At 33.2% G+C, this 22,835-nt stretch overlaps 6 protein-coding genes and 2 long non-coding RNA genes across 8 annotated transcripts; 6 read left to right on the top strand and 2 right to left on the bottom strand.

Annotated features, from left to right (window-relative positions):
* Positions 1 to 57: 57 nt before the first annotated feature.
* On the bottom strand, positions 58 to 3,635 carry LOC149093770 (uncharacterized). The gene is made up of 4 exons (XR_016198662.1): positions 2,902 to 3,635; positions 2,352 to 2,830; positions 856 to 2,282; positions 58 to 742 (listed from the first exon to the last, which is right to left on the bottom strand). It is a non-coding gene; the product is annotated as an uncharacterized LOC149093770 (long non-coding RNA).
* Positions 3,636 to 3,767: 132 nt separating this feature from the next.
* On the top strand, positions 3,768 to 5,665 carry Tis11 (Tis11 zinc finger protein). Its single transcript, XM_015933824.3, has one exon. It carries the CDS (start codon positions 4,486 to 4,488, stop codon positions 5,314 to 5,316), a length of 831 nt encoding a protein of 276 aa, XP_015789310.1. The 5' UTR covers positions 3,768 to 4,485; the 3' UTR covers positions 5,317 to 5,665.
* A 727-nt stretch (positions 5,666 to 6,392) lies between these two features.
* On the bottom strand, positions 6,393 to 8,456 carry LOC107366250 (uncharacterized). Its single transcript, XM_015933830.3, has 4 exons — positions 7,975 to 8,456; positions 7,739 to 7,878; positions 7,188 to 7,410; positions 6,393 to 6,922 (listed from the first exon to the last, which is right to left on the bottom strand). Exons 1-4 carry the CDS (start codon positions 8,328 to 8,330, stop codon positions 6,727 to 6,729), a joined length of 915 nt encoding a protein of 304 aa, XP_015789316.1. The 5' UTR covers positions 8,331 to 8,456; the 3' UTR covers positions 6,393 to 6,726.
* Positions 7,793 to 9,020, top strand: LOC149093769 (uncharacterized). The gene is made up of 4 exons (XR_016198663.1): positions 7,793 to 7,927; positions 8,075 to 8,286; positions 8,389 to 8,641; positions 8,793 to 9,020. It is a non-coding gene; the product is annotated as an uncharacterized LOC149093769 (long non-coding RNA).
* Positions 9,021 to 10,121: 1,101 nt separating this feature from the next.
* Positions 10,122 to 11,803, top strand: LOC107366045 (uncharacterized). Its single transcript, XM_015933622.3, has 3 exons — positions 10,122 to 10,439; positions 10,502 to 11,155; positions 11,238 to 11,803. Exons 1-3 carry the CDS (start codon positions 10,243 to 10,245, stop codon positions 11,617 to 11,619), a joined length of 1,233 nt encoding a protein of 410 aa, XP_015789108.1. The 5' UTR covers positions 10,122 to 10,242; the 3' UTR covers positions 11,620 to 11,803.
* A 1,796-nt stretch (positions 11,804 to 13,599) lies between these two features.
* On the top strand, positions 13,600 to 15,650 carry Ddx56 (putative ATP-dependent RNA helicase DDX56). Its single transcript, XM_015933829.3, has 2 exons — positions 13,600 to 14,109; positions 14,296 to 15,650. The coding sequence occupies exons 1-2, from the start codon at positions 13,672 to 13,674 to the stop codon at positions 15,505 to 15,507; spliced, it is 1,650 nt and encodes a 549-aa protein (XP_015789315.1). The 5' UTR covers positions 13,600 to 13,671; the 3' UTR covers positions 15,508 to 15,650.
* Positions 15,651 to 16,139: 489 nt separating this feature from the next.
* On the top strand, positions 16,140 to 16,714 carry LOC107366258 (U-scoloptoxin(01)-Er1a-like). The gene is made up of 2 exons (XM_015933841.3): positions 16,140 to 16,288; positions 16,378 to 16,714. Exons 1-2 carry the CDS (start codon positions 16,193 to 16,195, stop codon positions 16,678 to 16,680), a joined length of 399 nt encoding a protein of 132 aa, XP_015789327.1. The 5' UTR covers positions 16,140 to 16,192; the 3' UTR covers positions 16,681 to 16,714.
* Positions 16,715 to 16,846: 132 nt separating this feature from the next.
* LOC107366257 (WD repeat-containing protein 26) lies at positions 16,847 to 19,959 on the top strand. The gene is made up of 8 exons (XM_089267486.1): positions 16,847 to 17,061; positions 17,140 to 18,132; positions 18,228 to 18,366; positions 18,435 to 18,575; positions 18,652 to 18,771; positions 18,929 to 19,074; positions 19,198 to 19,406; positions 19,531 to 19,959. Exons 2-8 carry the CDS (start codon positions 17,327 to 17,329, stop codon positions 19,770 to 19,772), a joined length of 1,803 nt encoding a protein of 600 aa, XP_089123612.1. The 5' UTR covers positions 16,847 to 17,061; positions 17,140 to 17,326; the 3' UTR covers positions 19,773 to 19,959.
* Positions 19,960 to 22,835: the final 2,876 nt, after the last annotated feature.

Here is a 22,835-nt window from a genome sequence, read left to right as displayed (position 1 = left end):
TAATTGTATTAATATCAATGTAATAACCGAAAGGATAATAAAGATGACCAGAAAAAATGTAACAAAAAAGTCCAATTTTTCAAGTTAACCAACAAGGTTTGAGTTACTTTGAGGGTTATTTAATCAATAATCACAATCAATCTCATTTAACTGTAAATATTGAAATGAATGTGTTTTTATACAATGAAAGTGAATTGAGATGAAAACATAATTCAAAATCTATCTCTGTGTTCATCTTACAATTAGACTGTGAGATGCTTTAGGAAATGTTAAAGGTTGAAATGACAATACAATCAAGAGATTTACATAATATAGTGAACATTATTTTTAACCTGACAAATACATTATTATTAGGACAAACAATTATCATAATAGCTGAATTATTTTCACATGAATAACAATTTCTTTTTCTTTCATCTCCTTGAGGCTTTCTTTTCGTCATCTTTTTCATTACAATCAGCTTACTCAGTTACTATTTCAATCAGCAAATCTTCAACCAGCCAAGCATCTGATCCGGAAAAGGCGAAAAATGACTTCTCTGGTGCTACCAATGTTGATACTTCAGGAATTGATCTTGGCAACGATGGAGCTACAGAATGGCTACTGCTCATCATATCAACGATTTTCTGATTGTTATTTAACCTTTTGGCCTCTGTAACTGATCCAAAAATCAGTCCAATGTTAATTGTGTCTTTATCCGTCGTCTTTAGTTTAACCATAATCATCCTTGCTCTGGGTTTTGCTGTTAGATATTTAATGAATCGTAAAAAGGCAGAGATTAGTGATGATACAATGAAAACATCTCAATTGAAGCAAGATGCGATCATTTCTCAATTACCTTGATTCAATACTTACCATATTTATCATCAGTACCTACATGTGTTCAACGGATCATTTATGAGACAAGTTCACATCTTTACTTTTCGACTTTTCAATTCAACAATCAAAAATTCCAGTGATTAGGTTACAATATCGATTTTAAGCTCAAACTCTTTTCTTTAAAAGACTTTGGTTAAAAGCTTAAAAGATTAACGAATCAGGAATAAATCTGGTTCACAGGTTCTGACCAGTTTCACCAATCTCTGAACCTTTGAGGAGGGACCAAAATTTCATATGAAAGGTCTAGGGCCTTGGAATGGGAACTTTACTTTTCATCGAGTTGTCACTAAAAATGTCAACATCTTCAAGACCAATTGTAAAATGTAAACCGACAATGTGACTGAATTTAACAACCATTTGTGATGATTACATCGTGCTAATTGTGGCCATTAAGACTATCTGATTTGTGATCTTTTAATGAACCTGGGAAAATCCATTTCATTAACCAAAGCCATACCTGTTTTTTAATGAAGACAATGATTTTAATTATTCTGTTTATCATTTCACTGGTACCATTGAGTTTACAAGAATGCCACCGATTTGAGTTTCATGAAACTATTGAATCAAGCTTCAGCCTATCTGATTCCATCCGAGACATGTGTAATAAAAAAGGACGAATTGTTGATTACTCTTCACAATTGATTAAAAAACCTGGTCCGCCAATTTTCAATGTGACCTTCCAATGTTGTGGTAAGCATATTTCGTAGCAATTAAAAATGCACGATTGTGTGTTCAGATGTTACTTTGTATTGACTTTAAATTCTCTTTCTTTTAGCTCCGTCATATTGCCTAAGTGATCACGATTGTCCAATCAATTTCAATTGTAAAAACGGAATCTGCTCAGTTGCTGAATGCGAATTCACCGAGGAGCCGGAAATTTTATGGCAAGAGGGTCAAGAATGTTTGATTGACGATGATTGCTCCTTTTATATATTACCATATGATTCAGAGAATTGGAAATGTCTTCCTGATCCGCGGTGTTCCCATGGTAAAACTTGTGATGATTCGTACAATTTTTGTAAAAGGTGCCCAACAGGTTACATAGATGCTGACCCAAAACGATTCACAGGTGGTAATGTTTAGATAAAACAAGTTTACGGCTGCTTGCAATGTGAAGATACTTTGTGAACTCTTCCAGTCGCCAAAAGACCACAGCAATCTGGTACTTTACGTTTTCGTTACTTTACGTTATGATCCAAAGTCTTTCGATAGGCTACGACTGGAAGTCTCAAATGGAGATCTGTTAGAGTTTGATGAGATCTTAATCTTGATATGCTGGTCTCGCCATTTACTAAATCGATTTGCTTCAAGGAAAGAAAAGAACGCAATCCAGATAAGAAACCCAAACTCGAAGGTGGCAGTCATTGAAATCACAAATAAATAAGAAACCATGCTTCCAGTGTCTGAATTATGATGAAAGAAAGGGTAGGAATTAGAAAGCCATTGTCATATGGTTGAAGTTCAATACTTACCTTTTGTCATTGAGGTTGTTACTTCGCCCAGGATAATCAAGTAAAATGTCAACAGAAAAGTGAAGCTTCCGATACAGAATTGTTGTAATTCATCTTCATCAGAAGATAACCATTCAATAAAGGAACGATGTTCAATCGATATTATGAATTTAAATTGGCAAATATCACAATTTAAAATTTTGGTAGCTGATATCCATTTTGATAGGCAAGATGAATGGCAATAGGCAAGTTCACCAACACAGTTACATGGTTGTATCAAAGGACAATCATCAGGGGAAGTTGTTAAACAACGATTGAAATCCTTATGCCTTGCTAAAGTATAAAAACGCAGGCTGGTAAGTTAGCCAGTGCCATACTATGGTAACCGAGTTAAATTGTTTAAAAATATTTCGATAAGCTCCGGATGGAAGTTTTGAATGGATCCAGATAAGAAAAGGAATGGCAGCATTTAAATGAATAATAAACCATGCTTTCAGTTTCTGTAAATGATGATGAAAGAAAGGGTAGAATTAGCAAGGAATTGTCATATGGTTTAAAGGTCAATACTTACCTTTTGTTATTGAGGTTGTTACTTCGCCCAGATAATTAAGTAAGATTCTAACAGATACAGATACAGCCTCCGATACAGAATTGGGAAAATTTTCAATCAATATGATGAATTTAAATTGAATCACAAATTTTGGTCCTGATAACTATTTTCATTGGCAAGATAAATGGCAATAGGCAAGTTACAGAGTACAACAAATTACAGGGCTGCTTTAACGGACAAGCATACAAGGCTGTTGTTAATCAAATACGAACGATATTTTCAGGCTCTGGCTTAGAAATGGTCTCCGTCATGTCAAGGATAATTTAACACCAGCAAGGAAAATTCATTAAAATTTAACTCGATAGTTAAGAAATATAAGACAAAAGCAATAGGTAAACAGAAACAAAGGATTATGTAGAGCCAAAGAAAACAAAAAAATTGTTTTGACTCATCAGTTTGGTAAGAGAGCAACATGTTTCTTTATGCCTTTAAAACTGTTATGTTTTGTTATTCAATGTGTTTGCTTTCGCAAATTAATTTAATTTTTGTGTTTTTTATATTTTTCTAGTTTTTAACTATAGACTTTTATCTATAAAAAGCCATACTTCGAAGTAGTTCGAATGATTTTAGCTTGTTCTTCCTGTTTTAAAATTCTAACTGACGTTTTCGTTTTTTCTTCGCAGCTTCACAGTTTTTATCAAAGAAATTTGGAACAATTTTAAAAAAGATGATTAAAGACTTATCCATTTGACTTAGAAAGGTAAGTAACAGTGTCCTGATTTGAGTGTATTTGCGCAAATAATTAGGTGATAATGATGATGATGATCCCAAATATCCAATCGGATTAGATTAAGAAGAAAGGATTTCAAATGGAAAAGAATGTTCAAGATTTAGTGTTTTTTTCCCCACTTCTCTTCACTTTCTATTATTCCGTTTGTTTAATCATTTGATTTGTTAACTTGACCAATCAGTGATTGAAATAAAACCCCAATGGATGTTTAAATTATTGTGATGTAGTCATAATCACCTTGACCACCAAATTGCATCGATCTGTGAGTCAATGTATTCTTGGTGACCTTACGTCAATGATTCCCAATCATCATCGTCATAATCATCAGCTAAACCTTCCACCAAAATCATATTATTATGTCACTAAATTGTTTATTATTATATTGTACCCTATTTTATCATTTACATACTAGATTTGACTAGGAATCAAGGAACTTAACCCAGTGTCATTCTCAACAAATCCTCCTGATGTTTTAAATTTTTTAATCCAACAAGTGATTTTATTGGTGCAGGACTACCCCTCATTTTTTTAAAGGATATATCATCATCCATCATCATTTGAACACACAAAGAACCAACAAAGACATCAATCCACAAAACCAAGTTTTAGAGGCGTTCTTTTTAACCAACTTGACGATTTTACTTTTCATTTTACTGTGAAGGAGGAAATTTTAATTTTTTTTCCGGATAAGAATAAACTTTGGTTGCCGAAAATCAAAAGGTCAAAAGAGGATAGAAAACACGAGTAGTCGGCATTTCAATACTTGGAATTTACCTTTCTCCTGTAATGGTGGAGATTTTTATCACCTTAACAAGATGATTACAGTACCAAGAAATCCTTATCATGTTCGTGTTCAATCTCGCTCCTCAAGCCCAGAGTCTTACTCGTCCATTTCTCAGATGGGCGATTACGGTGATATGGACTCATTCAAGTCTACACTACCAACTAAGCTTTATAATCATTATGATCAAGTCTGTTTTAATAATATCATCAGTGAATCTAGTCACCTCCATATTAATCATAATCATACCTCACCTTCTCTCAACAACATCACCAACCACAACAGTAATAATAATCACCACCCTCTTCAACGAAACAACCATCAAAATCACGTAAATAGTCAGCATAATAATCATGAGTCTGATCATCAACGAACACCATGCACCATTTCCCGGTCCTATTCATCTAATTCGTCCCTGGCCTCGAATGATTCTTTCAAAGATAAACGTCGATTACCAATGCCCCCAAAGGGACATATCATGTATCACCCATCTCGTTACAAGACGGAGCTTTGTCGACAATGGGAAGAACTTGGCTATTGTGAATATGATGATAGATGTCTTTTTGCCCATGGAATTTATGAGCTCAAACCATTACCTAATCGTCACCCCAAGTACAAAACAGAAAAATGCTCAGCATTCCATGATCAAGGTTTTTGTTCATTTGGACCTCGATGTAGTTTTATCCATTCCAAAGTTGATCCTGCCGATCTTTTAGAAAAAGTTCTCACCAACTTACCCAAAATTCCAATGCCTGAGAATCCTGAGGATAAAGAGAATATCAATACAATTGTAGAGCCTGATGATGACGATCGTTTACCCATTTTCAAAAAGATCGCTCCTTCAACGGGCTCAGTTTCTGGTTGATTGGTTAAGGAGATATTTATATTTATATATATATGTATAAGAGTTAAAAGAAAAGGTCATTTCCTATGTCAGTCATTACGAGAAATCGATTTGTTTCAAACAGCAGTTCAAAGTTAATTCACATTTTTGTTTTAAGTAATTTTTATCAAAGAAAAAAAAATCATCTTTATATATAGTCATTTATATTTCATATACACATCAATCCACCCCTTTAATGATTTCATTGTGAATTAAATTTCACTCATTGTTATCCACTCTTTATAATCGTGATTTAAATTTCATAAACAAAGTTTATATTAGTTACAAAAAAATTGAAATTTAACGATAAAAGAAATTGTTTATTTTTCTATACTATCAATTCTCTATTCTTTTCAATCCAAAAATCTCAACAAGCAATGATTTTCCAATAATCTATTTGACTAGTAGCTCGATTGTTGGTACCTTCATTCATTTGGTTATTCAATTTAGTTCATTCATGGTCACTTAGACTCAAATCATGAAGCTGGCCTAAGAATCAAGGTTAGGTGGTCCTGTCAAATGGTGTTTCAAGTAAATTATAATACAACCAAAATAAGGAAGGATTAGATGATAATACAGCAAAAAGAACGATAAAAACCTTGCTCTCATTCAGTAAATAACATTTGTTTTGGAATCTTGCTCCGTGTTGGTCACTTTGATCATCTTTTGATGATTAACTTCACCCTTTTATTTGAAACTTTATTGATTAGATGCATGGGAACTTGAACCGATTTAGATAATGGTAAATTTATGAGATTTTATAATTCCATCGTTGATTGATCTCCAATGGGATTAACAGGTAATAGTTTACATGATATCCGTAAAGCATTGCAAAAAAGAAACAGATGACTAGCCTTGAGACAATCAGAATCAATTTAATTACCAAAGAATGAAGGTTAATCATCATTGATTTAGAAACAGTATATAAATATGAAGAAAGGTTCACATATAATAAAGTGAGTTTTAATTACAAGGGCAATCAGACTGCCTGAGGATTAATTTTGTTAATTTTCTTGTTGTCCGTAAAAGTCGACAAAACTTTGAATACAACATAGTGATTAAAGTTAATGATTTTATTTACATTATGTTGAATCATAATCATAAAAAAATAAATTATTTACAGAGACAGCAATTAAGAAGTTACAAGAAAAGATAAACATCAGTTTGACATAAGACTCGATCAGGTTAATACATAACTAAGCATGAACCGTGCGTCCAGTCAAATCGATTCGAGTTTAAATGAAAACTCTTTGAAGAATCAAAAGGAAATTCGTGATCTCACAGCGGTGAATACAATCTGAAACCATTGAAAAATAAACATTTTTCGATGGACATGGAATAACATCGGTGGTCGTTGACATTCTTGACAATTGCTTGCTCCAATAAACTGGATTATGCTACAAGGCGTGATGCGATTGAAACTACAGGACCAATTAAGAACCGTTTTGCGAGTTCAGTTTTTTCTGGTGGGTTGATTGACCTCAATTTTTCCATTATTTGAGGAATCTGACTATCACAAGAATCCAGAGATGGCCATTTACCGCAACCAAGATCCAGAACATCTTTAGCTATATTGTCAACGATGGTCCTTTCATGGAAAAAAAGAAAAAAAATATTTAACATTCTCAATCTTAAAGAATTTGTCAGTCAATGTAGCTGTAAATGAAGTTTCAACAGTTGAATGGCCTAAGCTCTTTATGACTTCCTTGTTATATTATAAATCTGTAAAGGAAGAGTTGACCGGAGAAACTTGATTTCTAACTAGTAACCCAGCATTTATCATGTCTTGATAAAAGCAAGATACCAATGAAACAACATTTATTTAACTGTTAAATTATGTTGGTAATAATTACCTGATCAATCTAACGGTCGAATCCGGTGATTTTGAGCAATGGTGACGAACCAAGTCAATTGTTTGGTTATAAATTAAGTGAAATGTACAACACAAAGTTGATAAGAGATCATCATCATGAACATTGGCTGAAATATAGTCAATTCGACGGAATCCATGTTCCAATGAGTTGTAAAATATTTTTGAAGTCTCCGGAGTAACACATTCTAGATGTTTCAAGATTTCTGAAGAGTAGAAGAAATAACAATGTATTAATAAAAACTGATAAATTTACATGTATAAGATGAGATGTCAACTGTTTTAAACAGTCAATGACAAATGGTTCAGCTAAAATAGCTAAAAAGTACATCTTTAAACAGGTATGAGACAGGCAAAACAAAGTTCAATAGCAAACGATAATAATCATGTCATCATAAAATTCAGCTTTTCACCAATTTAATAGACTAATTTAAAATTATCAATTTTTAATATTGTTTATCAATGTAGCAGCTGTTTATTAAGTAGCGTTAAAATAGCCATTGTAGTGTAAATAGCGATTATCCTTTAACTTACCGGCTCGACCTTTGGTTGCGTCACAATACTCTTTAAGTGATTTTTTCCCTCCGTGTACAATTATGTTGAGAACTTGTCGAGGAAATGGCTTTAAACATTTACCATAGCGAGTGGCAACTTTCATTGCTGATTTACCGTGTCTGGAATATTACAATAGAATGGATTTGATTAATTTATGCTAAAAAAGAGGTAAAACAAAGGGTAAGGTATAGATGAAGCTGAAGTAGGATTCTTACTTGCAATATATTTGAAGTTCTGTTTCATTTCTTGGTATTATCAAATCTTCTCCAATCATAAACAATTTTTTGAAACTTTTATCTGCTTCGATCTCCATAGATATACATAATTCAGGATCTGGCTTGGACTTACTTTTCCGATATCTACCAAGTGAGCTGTCACCTCGTGATGAATTGGTTGAATCGATTGGGTTATGCTCGATCTCATCAATGTCTTCATCAAGAATGGCACTTTCCATGTTTCGATAAACTCTTTTCATCATCACCTCAGTCAGATTGACCGCTGATCGAGCTTCAATAGTTATACACAAGGTAAACACAGTCGCAAAGGTAGCAAACAATTGACAGTATTTCATTTTGTTGACTTTCAATTTGGATGGTTCTATTAACTTATCGTTTCTTTATTTTTTTCAGGCTGATTCACACAAATGAAAGTTGTATTTTTATAGCTAAAGTCAAGTGTGACCGGTTGTAACTATTCACTCACTTATGATTTCTAAATGAAATCAGTTGAATATATTATGCATCAAAAGATATAAAGATTACCAGGAGGGACGATTTTGATGTCATTTTCTCCGCCTTGACTCTTCACAAAAAAACCAGGCAAGGTGGATCACTCTGGTGTCTTTCATTATTTTTTTTCTAATCAAATCTTAATTCGCTCAAGGTAACTTGAAAGACTTGCTTGACTTTTGATTTGGAACCTGAAATACTACAAGATAATTTGTATTGTTCAACTTGAGAAACAACCTAATAACGGGAGTTTTATTTTTTAAATTCAATCTCACTGCCAATTAATATCTTGGTGCTGCTGTCAGTGGTTGTTAATCCCCAGTCATTTTATTATCACAAGACCAATTAGCTGGATTAACTTGATTTGCAATCAGAAGACCATTAACAAAGAACTCCCATTTAATGGACAATAATTCAAAGCGGGTGTGTGCTCTTAACTCAACATCTATTATTATTCCAGAGCTCTTCGCAATTAATTTTCATACACACAGCCATGTATATTCACGAAAACCACCTTAAGGGTTAACTTGAAGGTAAATTATGGTCACTTGGGAAAACAATTGATCTTTCAAGTGAGTAATTGATTGTTATGCAATTATATTTCAAGGGTAACAAAATGAATAACTAATGGTATCACTCTTATGACAATTTGAGGCTACTGTCTTCTGATTTATGAGTTAATGTTTGATTGAGCAATGTTTTAATTGCGCAAATTTACCATTACTTTTATCTTATTGTTCTAATTAAGCTGAATGTGCGATTTTGTAGACTAGGGTACATATGAAGACGTTCAAGTGGAAGTAATAATTTAGATACGCTCTTAAAAATCTTCGTTCTTGTCTCTTACAGTGAGTTTTGTCTTATATTGCAAGTTGCATTTTTATTAGGACTCATTTTATTTTAGATTTAGATAGTTCTCATATTGCTTAGAACCATTCAATAACAATACATTTTTATTCTCACTTGAAAATTCCATCTTTTTATCTGAAAAATAGGTAAGAGTAAGGTTTTACGGACTAAGGAGTGGCAACATGGGACATTTAAATTAAGATCCAATCTGGTTAATCTTTAAAATTAAGTCTAATGGTTATAATGGTAATTGAACTAATTGTTACAGTCACCTACCAGAACCTCCACCAAGCTGGAAATAGCTTATTTACACTATTCTTCGAGCAGCATAATTCATAATTTAAACTGATTTTGAGAGTTTTTAGATTGATATTTCACGAAAGAAAATTTAATTAAGCCTATTGATAATTAAAGAAATCGAATCAAAATTCGACGAAATCCAAAAGTAGATAAAACTCCTCCTTGTTAGGGGCCATTGAAAAAATTATGTGCAGTTTCTGGTAGGTGCACTTTTTGGTAGGTGACTGTAGTTACTAATCTTGTCTCAAATCCATGGATACTGAAAGAGGAGTAGAGAAAATTCTGATTAATCATAAATTTCATATGAAAAACAATTAAATTTGAATGTTCACATGTTTGTGTATTATTTATCAATTTTACCATTGGTTAGCAAAAGTGTGTGATTTAAGTTCCGCCTTAGTCCGTAAAACCTTACTCTTACCGAAAAATATTTGAAAAAATTTTGTTTTGTGCGCTTGACTATTTCAAATGTGCGTCTCCATAGTGACTGAAATCATTTGTATCCATGCTTGTTCATTTCAATATGCGTTTCTCTTTAAACTTCTCTAAGTTCGACACTTAATATTCTTGGGTATTTTATTTCATACGTGATTAATTTTTATCAACATGGATCTGGAGATTGAAAGCTTTGATGACTTTGGATTAAGATCTCCTGTACGGAGTACATCTCGAAATAAAAAGTGGTTTGAGCGGACTGAAGCTCTGAATTTGAAAGATGATGATGTTTCCATTCGGTCAAAAATCTGGAATTTTGGCTTGAATTTAATGAAACCCTCTTATATAGGGGAAGGCCGTGACTACTCGTAAGTAATCGGATCTCATTGAATTTATTTTTTACTTATTTGGTTCTGTTTTGTATTTACAGGTCAACTATCAAAAACTTGATAAACGTCGGGTTATTGAAATCGACCAGAAACGAAGAGAAAGATACATATTCGTGTACATGGCAAATTTATGACAAAAATGGACAAACTCACACGGACAAGGATTTGAAGGATTACATTCGTACACATTACACCAGGAAAGTTGATATAAAAAAAGATCTTTCCGTTTGTACCTACAGAGAATGTGATCGTTCAACATGTACTTATCATGATGGAAAAACTCCACGCACAACTAACACTGTTGTTGGTAAAATTTCTAAACTCATCGCAACTTGGTATTGTGTCTACTGCCAAGAGCCTTTATCCTATAAGGCAGGTGTCGGAGACCACGGAAAAGCTTGTCCATATCAAGTACGAGCTGCTTCCGAGGATCCCCAAAAATCAGATTCAAGATCAAACAAAAATCTGAGAGGCGCACAAATAAACGTCGAAAAGATAACTTCACCTGAAAGCTTTGAAGAGGAATTGAATAATTTTCTCGAAAAAATTCATTACCAGATGCAAGCATCTGACTGTTATTCAGAAGAAAAAGGTTTTGACATTTTCATGGAAGAGCTAAAACAAAATCCGTCATTTGAATTCATCGAAGTTTTCAAAAAATTTCATTATTCCCCTACAAAATATCGTGTCAATATGTAAGTTTTTTTATCAATCAATCGAAATTTTTCATCCTTATTTTTATTATGATGTTATCATTTTGTTATTTTTTACTTTCAGTGAAGACGACAAATTTTATCAAATCATTTACGTGCCTAAGAATATACGATACCCTGATAAAGCAAAATCACCAAGATTCCAGATGGTGGAAATCTCTGCTGAAAAAGTAATTACAATTCATCGATTGGACGCGATCCGTGATCAAGCAATTGGTGCAGCAGCAGATGACGAAAAATGCCATTATGATGGTTGTGCTTGTGGAGGCAAGTTTGAAAATGGCGATCAAGAACGATTGATCGGACATGTGTTCGAAAACAACATTGTGATCGTATGCGTTGGATGTGGACTAGGCTTAAGAAACATAAAGGATTATGAGGAGCATTTACGACCGCAATGCTGGCTGCCAAGACCATCAACGGGAAATGAAAAAAATAACAGCTGAATAATTTTCAAGCATTTATATAAATCAAAAACCAATTTATAATTTACTATGCAAGTATATTGCTAGTTTTTTGATATTTACTTTATTTGCTAGTTTTTTTAGTTCAAATAAATTACCAAAATAAACAAAAAAATCTGATTCAATTATTATTTCAGTTACATGAAAATAAAAAACTCAGTGCAAATATTTTGCTTGCGATGTTAATGTTATTGTCACTAGTTTTACAGTACTGTCAAAGTACTGTCAGAAATACTTATCAGGATATCGACTCCCCAAACTGGTCTATGCATTATACTCAATCAGATTCGTTTCAAACACTTTTTAAGTGTTGCTAAGTATTAATTTTTCTATGTTTTCATTAGATAACAAACTTGACTCAAAGAAGAAAGAATTTTTTATTAGAATAACCTTCATTAGATGAGATTTGGATTCACTCCCAATTCGGTATGACAGTATCTTTTTCGTAATTCCTATTTCCCAAACTCCAGCCGATAATTTCATGACTGTGCAATAATAATGAACTTTATTCAAGTAACCTACAATTAGTGCTGGTTGTGTATAGTATTTCAGATTTTGAAATATGGTTTTTATATTTAATTTTCAATTTAATTTCAATATCACCTATCAAAATTTTGACAGTATTGTCAAGATACTGAAAAACTGAAAAGCAGATAATTAAAGGTAAACTTTTGTAAGTCAAGTTAAGAATACTTATTTATGCATAAAAATATAATTAAGTTAAAAAATGTTATTCTGATCTATCGTCTTATAAAACTAGTGTACTTTGTTCCCGCATAGATAGCCCCAGACCCAGACTTCATAAACAAACAGGAAAAAGAATACCAACTTTTAAAATTTTTGAATTAAATGCAGCGGCTATTTTGCATTAACATTCATACAGTGTTTAAAATTTGTAAAACAATATAAACCGAAGTGTGTTAAATTAATTAATTCTTGTAAATTTGTGTAAACTAATATGTGTTCATATCAAAAGATGTGCAATAGTAGTGACATTTCAATAGTATTGCATATATTTTATTCTTTTGATTGTAAGAATTTGATTTAATGCAATAATGCAATGCAATATGATTTAATATTATATGCAATATTAGTAAATATTGCACATAATATTGTTTTAAGTCAAAATATAACATATAATTCAAAGCGGGTGTGTGCTCTTAACTCAACATCTATTATTATTCCAGAGCTCCCCGCAATTTATTTTCATACACACAGCCATGTATATTCACGAAAACCACCTTAAGGGTTAATTTGAAGGTAAATCATGGTCACTTGGGAAAACAATTGATCTTTCAAGTGAGTACATTAGTTCAACGGATATCTTTTTTCTGATAGACGCCACCTACTGTTCTTTAGATCTTTAATAATACCATTGGTAATATAGTAGACGGCACTTATCAAAAACTAACCTAAGCGTGAAACTAGTGTAATTGATTGTTATGCAATTATATTTAAGGGTAACAAAATGAATAACTAATGGTATCACTCTTATGACAATTTGAGGCTACTGTCTTCTGATTTATGAGTTAATGTTTGATTGAGCAATGTTTTAATTGCGCAAATTTACCATTACTTTTATCTTATTGTTCTGATTAAGCTAAATCTGCGATTTTGTAGACTAGGGTACATATGTAATTTAAATGTGGACGTTCAAGTTAACAATAATTTAGATACGCTCTTTAAAATCTTCGTTCTTGTCTCTTACAGTGAGTTTTGTCTTATATTGCAAGTTGCATTTTTATTAGGACTCATTTTATTTTAGATTTAGATAGTTCTCATATTGCTTAGAACCATTCAATAACAATAACATTTTTATTCTCACTTTAAAATTCCATCTTTTTATCTGAAAAATATTTGAAAAAATTTTGTTTTGTGCGCTTGACTTCATTTCAAATGTGCGTCTCCATAGTGACTAAAATCATTTGTATCCATGCTTGTTCATTTCAATATGCGTTTCTCTTTAAACCTCTCTTAGTTCAACACTTGATATTCTTGGGTATTTTATTTCATACGTGATTAATTTTTATCAACATGGATCTGGAGATTGAAAGCTTTGATGACTTTGGATTAGACCATCGTTTACAAAAATCAATCAAAATGGTTGGATGGTCAAAGCCAACTGGAATTCAATCGGCTGTTATTCCCCTTGCTCTGGAAGGTAAAGATATTCTTGTTAGTGGGAGAACAGGTTGTGGTAAAACCGCAGCTTATCTGATTCCTATATTGAACAGGATAATTATCGACAAACAAAACAATTGCGAACAACGTACTAGTGCGGTTATACTAGCTCCAACTAAAGAACTCTGTCGCCAGATCTTTGTTACTGCTACTCAACTTAATCGAAGCTCATCAAATCTGGTCCGTATAACTTCTTTACTGGAAGGTAAAGATGAAAAGATTAACACGACAATTATTGAAGATCAGGATTTAATTGTCTCAACACCAGCCAAACTAATCAAATATACCAAAGTGAGTGAATTCATAATCAAACCTTACCCTCAATTTTGCACACTACCTTTTCTTTAAAGCATATTACAATAACCTTTGAAGCAGAATGTGTGCTAAATAAACTCAATTTTACGTCGCTCTTCTTGGCTCGTATTTTGTGGTCCTGTAAGATGAATCGTTGACTTACATTTCTTTTTTTCATTTCAGATGGAAAGTTTATGTTCTGGCCTTAAATTTCTAGTGGTTGATGAAGCTGATTTAGTTTTTTCATTTTTCTACAAAGAAGAGATTTTAAAAATTTTTACTTCAGCAATGAATAATTCCTTTTGCCAGTGTTTCCTGGTATCTGCTACGTTGGAAGCTGCGGCTGAAGACATCAAAGAAATGAAAAAATTTCTCAAAAATCCTGTATCATGTAAATTGGAAGAGCCTGACATTGTTGAGAATTTGGATCAATATGTTATTAAATGTGATGACGATGAAAAATTTGTTATTTTAGCAGCCCTATTCAAGCTGAATTTAATCGCTGGAAAAACTCTAATCTTTGTCAACACAACAAATATGTGCTATAAGATAAAACTATTTCTAGAACAATTCGGAGTCAGAAGCTGTGTCTTAAACTCTGAACTGCCTGTAAAGTCACGTTGTTTAACCATAGAAGAATTTAACAAAGGAGTTTATGAAATCATCATAGCAAATGATGCGATCTGGTCCGACGCCGATAAAAACGACGAAAAGAACAGCAAAGACAACAAAGACAGTAAAGAAAGCTCGAAGAAAAAAAGACGGACTGAAGATAATTTATCAAACGTTTCTAGAGGAATCGACTTTCAATTTGTTTCCAATGTTGTTAACTTTGATTTCCCTCTAACAGTAGCTTCATATATTCACAGAGTTGGAAGAACAGCTCGTGGATCCCATGATACTGATGGTACAGTTCTGTCCTTGATATGTCCAAAAGAAATGCCACGTTATGAGCTAATGAAAGAAAAGTTACAAATCGATTCTAATTTCAAGCCATACAACTTTAGAATGGAAGAGTTAGAAGCATTCAGATATCGTTCTAGAGATGCTCTAAGAGCAGTAACTGGTATTGCAATCAAGGAAGCTCGAATAAAAGAAATTCGTAAAGAACTTCTTAGTTCGGAAAAACTGAAAGCTTATTTCAAAGCGAATCCAAAAGATCTAAAAGTTCTCACTCAAGACAAAACCTTAGGAACTACAAAACAGAAATTCAATCATCTTAAACATATTCCTGATTATATAGTTCCCCCAACATTACAAAGTGTTTTACACGGAAGCAAAGGATCCCGGAAAAAGTTACCTGGACAAGATGCTACACTTCATCTGGTTTCTCATTCAGTGAAAAGGCGTAAAAATAAATCAAATAAAAAGAAGATAGACCCACTCAATATGTAATAAATTTTTGTAGAATAAATTTCGATAAAAACACTTTTGTGCATAAATATTAAAACCTTGTATTGATGTTAATTATTTGACAATGAAAACGCTCCATGAAATTATTTTGTTTAATAAATGCAGACCATTTTTAGTTGCATAAATGCTTTGAATAATTTGAGAATTTTGAATAAAAACTTCAACACCATGACTCGATAGAAATTGTTTCTTCGGCTAGTTAGGAGGTAATAAAACGACATTTTCGGTTCTCCTCCTTGCAACAGTTTTGCGTTAGTCAAGACAGTCAAAATTTTAACAAGTTTTATTGTAGATGTTGAATTGCATGAAATGCAGACAAAAGGCTGTGTCCATACTTTTGGCAAAAAGGTTTATGGAGTTCGACAAAACACATTACTGTGATATTTAGATCTTATCTTTGGAAATGTTCGTTTTCTTGTGATAACTCTTTAAAAGGTATCGGTTAATCTGGGATTTTCAAAAATAGGATAAGAATACTTTTGAGCCTGGTTTAAGAAAGTTCATTTCCGTCGGAAACGATCTTCTTAGACACTGTAACCAATCTCTGAACCACGGAGGATGGGCTAAGATTTTGGATATAAGGTCCACGAAACCTTTGAAGACTATTGTATTTTAGTGTTTCCTTCAATTGTTCTACCTGTTTCACCATTCCAGTTGATATTTCATCATGTTTTCCCGTATTTCCATTTTCTTTGTTTTCTTGGCCATCGCCAACGGACAGTTTGTCCAACAACAATTGATGAGTGAAGACCCAGAGCCAGAGGTAAAAATAATATTTCTAGATAATTTATTCTTTGATTTATTTTTTCTAAATTTGTTTAATTTTCTTATTTTATTATTCGCATCTTTTAGCCTGTTAAAGTGAAAGAATACGACTTCGATTGCCGTAACAAGAATGGGTATTTTGCCGACGTCTCGGAGAAATGCCAAGTTTACCATGTATGCCAATCATCTGAGAGTGCACCCGAACAAACACTCAAACATTCATTCAACTGTCCTGAAGGAACCTTCTTCAATCAAGAAGTGTTAACTTGTGCTCACGAAACCGATTGTGGAAGTAGTGAGAGATTCTACCAAAATCAAAATTCTCAGAATTATCCTCTTCAAAAATCTGAGCAGCACCCTGAACAATTTCAACAAGTCAACATTTTTTAATCCTAATAAATAAATAATGTTAATTTGTCCAATTTGAATTTGTCTATTCTTTTAAAAATTAAAGGTTTTGGTGTTTTGACTTTCAAATAGCAGAAGGAGATAAGAGATGGCGTCATCTCAAAAGTATTTGTATTGACTGTATGAAGAAAAGTCTTGTTGATTATTTTCCTTTGTTGTTAAATTTTAATCAACTGAAGTTTCAAAATACGTTTAAACTTGAATATTTAAATTGTGTTTTCTTTTTAATCCCATTAGTTAGTATTCTTAGTGTTCACCCTCGTTTTTCCCCCTATCTCCTTATGGTCTTTGGTTGTATATTTTGGCTGACTGTATCAAGACCGTGCACCACATAGCCAGCAACAATAAAAACCTCTATAAACTGTAAATTGATGTCTATTATTGATGTTTTCTTTAAAGTACCCTATTCTCAAATCCTTTCATTTTTCATCTATCTTTTAGTATCACGTAAAAACTAAGCCTGGCCTCATATTCGGATAGAGAAGGGTCTTCTGAGGGTGGTATAACTCCCCCAGTATCACCTCCACCTCGGAAAAGGCAGAGGAGATCTGCACCTTCGCTGTCTTTCCTGGCTGAAGAAGTAGACACTCGGAATTTATCAAGCGTCTCCGAGGGTAACTGTAGTACGATGCAGCAAACCAATTGTCCAACAAATGGCTGCCTAGTTAATGATGGAACTGCTAGCGAGGATAAAGGTTACTCTCATCAGGAGCCCATTGGTAGTCGAAATGATTCTGGTGAGAGTCATCAACAGAATGGAGATGGTACCAGTTACACTGATACCAATGGTTCCGCCACTACACTGCCTCATGTGAAGATTAAATCTCGAACTGAAAGAGATATAATTAAGTTGATTGGACAGCATCTTCAAGGACTTGGCTTAAGTCAAACAGTGGAGCAGCTTATCAAAGAATCTGGTTGTAGGTTAGATCATCCAGCAGCTACAAAGTTTCAAACTCATGTTATTGAAGGTGATTGGGTTAAAGCCGAAGATGACCTTCTTGAACTTAAGTCCATGTTAGAGCATCCACAAGCTCTTTTAGAAATTAAGTTTCTACTCTTAGAGCAAAAATATCTTGAGTTTTTGGATGACAACCGTGTAATTGATGCACTTTACTGTCTTCGTAATGAATTAACTCCGTTAAATCACAAAATCAATCGGGTTCATGAGCTAAGTCGCTTCATTATGTGTAATCCTGGAGATGAACTGCGTAAATTATCTGGCTGGGATGGCAAAGGCCTACAATCGAGGCAATTATTAATGGAGAAACTTCAGGCTTTCCTTCCGCCTTCAGTTATGCTACCTCCGAGACGTTTACGGACACTCTTGTGCCAAGCGATTGAATTACAAAAAGAACGCTGCTTTTATCATAATAATATCAACGAAAAAAATTACGATAATTATTCTCTACTCGTTGACCATACTTGTAGCAAGTAAGTCCATCTCATTTAAATCTATCCAGATTTCTCATTCTACAGTGTTGAAATATTGCTAATTATGTACTTATATCTTATTTTTATTCTCACAGAGAAAACATGCCCTGTGAAACTACTCAAATTCTCACTGATCATGGCGATGAAGTTTGGTTTTGTCGTTTTTCAAATGATGGGACCAAATTGGCGTCAGGCTCAAAAGATAGTACTGTTATTATTTGGGACGTTGATCCAGTAAGCAAATATTAGCTTGTAAATGCCAATTGTCTATTTCATCATAAATTTTATCTTTTACATCTCAGGACACTTTAACTTTAAAACACAAGCACACATTCGACGGCCATTCATATGGTGTATCTTATATTTCATGGAGTCCCGATGACAATTATATTATTGCCTGTGGACCTGATGATTGCTCAGATCTATGGGTTTGGAATGTACAAGTAAGTTCCTATCTTTTTTTTATGGTAATCTTAAAGCCCGTTTTAAGTATCTAACTTGTTTTTTATCTTTTTTTAGACTGGTGAGCTCCGAGTCAAAGTTAGTCATAGTCCAGAAGATAGCCTAACAACCTGTTCTTGGCATAAAGATGGCAGAAAATTTGTGACTGGAGGCTTAAGAGGTCAATTCTATCAATGTGTAGGTTCATACTGTGTTTTAAAGTCTACAAAATCTCGTTCTCGATTATAAAATTTTCAAGCAAACATGCACCAAAAGCTGTTAAGAATGTAGATTTCATTTGTTTAAAATTTTAATTTAAATTTTCATTGTTTTTTTAATCACTTGACCAATATAGGATATAGATGGAGCTATCTTGGACCAATGGGAAGGCGTTAGAGTGCAATCCTTGAGCTATCGCAAAGATGGAAAAACAATTTTAGCTGCCGATACCCACCATCGTATCAGAGGTTATAATTTGGAAGACGTCATTGATTTTAACATGTAAGAGACTCAACTATTTATCACATGCGATCCATTATGGATATTAAAATTTCATTTTCAATTATTGTAATAATTTTGAAGTTAATTGAATGTTAATCCATTTTTTCTCTTCTCTTTACTTAGTATTCAAGAAGATCATTCCATTATATCATTTTGTACCGATGAGACAGGAAGGTTAGCTTTGGTTAATGTTTCTTCCCAGGGTGTTCATCTTTGGGATTTGGAAGATAGAATACTTGTGAGAAAATTTCAAGGCGTCACACAAGGATATTACACAATACATTCTTGCTTCGGCGGAGTTAATCAAGTTTACGTCGCAAGTGGAAGTGAAGGTATTTTCATTTTCACATTTCTTTTTGATGGTCTCTTTCGATGTAAAATTATTGAAAAGATGATCAAAATAAATAAAATTAATCAACAACTAATTCTATCTTTTGCTATTTTCTATTTCTTCAGATCATAAAGTTTATATATGGCACATAAAAAGAGAGAGACCTATTAACGTTCTAACAGGTCATGCGAGAACTGTGAATTGTGTCTCTTGGAATTCCAAATATCCTCAATTGTTAGCGAGTGCCTCTGACGATTCTACTATACGAATCTGGGGTCCAGCCAAATCCGGATCTCAAACATCCTGCTCACCAGATCAATCTTCATTAGTACTATCATCAAATAATTGTTTTCAAGACTTTTTCTAATTACTCATCATCATCGATTTCAAGTTAAATAACCCCTTTCAATCGTCATCATCGAGTTCTTTTTTCTGAAGACCGTGACGAAGACTATGTGCAGTTTTACTTATCACATTTGGTTCTGAAAAAATAATATCGCTTTAGTAATATCTTAAAAATGCATAATAGAACAAATTTCTTATGAAAAACTAAAGTTTTTTGTTCAATTTACTTCGCAAATGGTTTTATACATTTTATAAAAACAAACAATTATTCAAGCAAGAAGTGCATTAAACAAGCAAGAAAGGTATTGCTTACCTTTTAGGTTTCAACAAGCTATTCTATCGGTTAAACATTGTAAAATTTTCTTCTCTGGCGTTATTTTTATTTAATTTTTAAATTGACTGGCTAAAAGTCAATGTCCACTCTATTATTTCATGTAATTGATACAAAGAAAAATGTAAACAAGAACGACGTTGATTCCGTTCTTGACAGGATTTACAAGTCGTATATCTTTTGGCATCACACCAAACTTGGTTTAACCATTAACAGGGTAAATAGAAAGCTCATTTAGTGGTACTGATTTAAATCAATTAGCATTATTTTTAAAAATAGAAATGAGATATTAAAATGAATGGAGAAATGCTAATAAAAACCAGTTATTTAAACATCAAGTATAATTGAGGCTGTTTATTTGTTTTAGATTGGAAAGAGATCTATTTAACAGTGGCTTAAAGATTAATCAGATGAGATTAAATGAAAGTATAAAACAATAAGAAGTAACGGATAGGAATATCGAATCCTGAAGCCCTGATGAAATTTCCAATGGCTTTGCTTACCAAACACGTCGAGTTGATGGCAGTTTCCCTTCATTATCAACACTTGTTTTCATCTTTTGGTCTGCTGTCGTGTTTTGATTCCATTTTGATATGGGTTTACAAGTAACTCCTTATATTTAGATACCAAGGAATGATTTGATTTGATTAAATCAAATGCAGATCAGTAGTCAAAAGGTTTCCAAACATTAAGGCGATGAACTATCATTTGAACAGATGTGAGTTTGCTAGCAATTTCATTTTCTTATAATTTATGTACATGCTTGTAGGTAAATTGGGTTTAATCAATTTAACTGTTTTCATTATGAATCCTTTCTTTTCCTATCATAACATACTCTGGATTTTCAATGTTGATCAGTTCCACCAGTTTATTACCAAAGACCATCTTGAGTTTCATGGATTTTTTGATGGCCGCTATAAAACTATCGATTGGATCATCATTCGGTTAATCATACTTAACATATTTAACTACTATGATGATCTTTCATCCAGTAGGCTTTAAGACTCCTCTTTCGAGAACATCAAAAAAGTCGATAAAGTACAGTGAATATTCAACTGGTTTACCATTCTAATCTTGAAGAACCTGGAGAAAGATTAGATGAACTTTATAACATAACATTTATACAACTGTTGGCTCTAATGATAACGATAGCATCAATTTTGCAACATTTCTGTTATCAATCATACAGATCAGAATACAAATCATACAATTGAGTGCTAACTACTGTGAAATATGAAGAAACTCTCAGATCTTCATTCTGAGCTGCGAATTGAAAAAAAGATTGAAAAAAGAAGGAAAATTACTTTGATTTTCTTGGAAAACAAACGCCTCAATTAGACCATAGAATTGATTGTTGATATTCCTCCAAAAAATGATTCAAGTTCCAATAATCTTGGTGTGGGGTGTAACAGTATTTGCCAATATTGTGACGCGAATCAAATCATATGGGAAATGAATCAGATGGAATGGGTTAAAGTTTCATGGATACCAATGGGTATCTGGCATAGAAACATGCAATCTAATCAAAGGAGACCGATTTTTTTCCACCACATTTTCAATCAATTTTTTCATGCGATTCCAGCCAAATCCACCAAATTGTTCATCACTTTCGGATATGATAGATATGAAGGTTGTGAATAAAGGATGCGTTAGATTAGTGTGGTTGGACAATGCAAGAGATTGCTAAAGTGGGGAAAAGTCTGTCTCAAAGTGTTTCAAAATTTTCAATCGATCTTTGATAAATTATCATCAATGACAAGGAAAGTTTCAATTGAATGACAATAGACAATTTCCTCAATTTCATGTGTTAATAATTTGATAAGATATTATGTATTTTTACACCAAACAATTAAGTCCGGTTTATGTAACAAAAATGTAATATTCTTACATATAATCTGACGAATCTAACATTTTCTAATCTAATACGGGTGTTTATCATGAAAATGGGAATAAAAACATAGATTAGCAATTTGTAAACAAAGGTTGAAGTGTTTGTTTGATTTATACTGATGAAGGAAGCATCATTTGCCAGTTAAACAGTTGTTACCAATTCATTAACATGGCCACATCACAGTCTTTAACAAGTAAATGTGTCTTTTATTTATTGTTAGTCTTCACTTGCCATTCAAATGCTGATCAATGGACCTATGACAATCAAACTATTGACTGGAGTGGTTATACTTGGCGAATCAAGGATGGCTATCGCAGTCCAGGACCAAACTATTTCACCAATGATAGCATTAGTGTCACCAATGATACATTGACTCTTACATCCAAACCGTTGAGTGAAGGAAAGTGGAGTTCAGCCGAGATTTACACTGTTTCCTCCCTTGGTCATGGCACTTATCAGTGGATCATTGAATCGGAGATCGCCACTCTTCCTCCTCAAATTTGTCTAGGTTTGTTTACATGGGAAGACAATGCTCCAGAAGTATTTAATCGTGAAGTAGACATTGAAATATCTAAATTTGGAGAAGCAAATTTAACAACAAATGCTCAATTTACTATCCAACCTCATGAAGTTCCTGGAAACATCTTTCGATTTGACATCAAACCTTCTCCTGGCCGTAGTCAAGCCGAGTTTACCTGGTCACCTTGTGGTGTGACATTTAGGTTGACCAAGGAAAGTGATGAAAAGCAATATTTCAATCACACCGATACAAGATACCATATGGCTCATGGAAATGAAAATGTTCACATAAATCTTTGGCTTTTCGATGGTCAACCACCAACTCCAAGTGAACCAGTTACTAT

Source organism: Tetranychus urticae, chromosome 2 (assembly GCF_039701765.1).
Source record: "Tetranychus urticae isolate SD_2017Ah chromosome 2, NJAU_TeUrti_SD_1.0, whole genome shotgun sequence".
NCBI lineage: Eukaryota > Metazoa > Arthropoda > Arachnida > Trombidiformes > Tetranychidae > Tetranychus > Tetranychus urticae.
This window is presented reverse-complemented; position numbering and strand designations above follow the sequence as displayed.

Bases quoted from the DNA above. Each gene is read 5' to 3' on its own strand.
- Tis11 (XM_015933824.3), top strand. From the start codon at position 4,486: ATGATTACAGTACCAAGAAATCCTTATCATGTTCGTGTTCAATCTCGC.
- LOC107366250 (XM_015933830.3), bottom strand. From the start codon at position 8,330: ATGAAATACTGTCAATTGTTTGCTACCTTTGCGACTGTGTTTACCTTG. The intron at 7,879-7,974 runs GTAAGAATCCTA...GTAATATTCCAG, and splicing joins GAACTTCAAATATATTGCAA to ACACGGTAAATCAGCAATGA. The intron at 6,923-7,187 runs GTAATTATTACC...TTTCCATGAAAG, and splicing joins TCGACCGTTAGATTGATCAG to GACCATCGTTGACAATATAG.
- LOC107366045 (XM_015933622.3), top strand. From the start codon at position 10,243: ATGGATCTGGAGATTGAAAGCTTTGATGACTTTGGATTAAGATCTCCT. The intron at 10,440-10,501 runs GTAAGTAATCGG...TTGTATTTACAG, and splicing joins GGGGAAGGCCGTGACTACTC to GTCAACTATCAAAAACTTGA. The intron at 11,156-11,237 runs GTAAGTTTTTTT...TTTTACTTTCAG, and splicing joins ACAAAATATCGTGTCAATAT to TGAAGACGACAAATTTTATC.
- Ddx56 (XM_015933829.3), top strand. From the start codon at position 13,672: ATGGATCTGGAGATTGAAAGCTTTGATGACTTTGGATTAGACCATCGT. The intron at 14,110-14,295 runs GTGAGTGAATTC...TTTTCATTTCAG, and splicing joins AACTAATCAAATATACCAAA to ATGGAAAGTTTATGTTCTGG.
- LOC107366258 (XM_015933841.3), top strand. From the start codon at position 16,193: ATGTTTTCCCGTATTTCCATTTTCTTTGTTTTCTTGGCCATCGCCAAC. The intron at 16,289-16,377 runs GTAAAAATAATA...CGCATCTTTTAG, and splicing joins GTGAAGACCCAGAGCCAGAG to CCTGTTAAAGTGAAAGAATA.
- LOC107366257 (XM_089267486.1), top strand. From the start codon at position 17,327: ATGCAGCAAACCAATTGTCCAACAAATGGCTGCCTAGTTAATGATGGA. The intron at 18,367-18,434 runs GTAAGCAAATAT...TTTACATCTCAG, and splicing joins TTATTTGGGACGTTGATCCA to GACACTTTAACTTTAAAACA. The intron at 18,772-18,928 runs GTAGGTTCATAC...TGACCAATATAG, and splicing joins GAGGTCAATTCTATCAATGT to GATATAGATGGAGCTATCTT.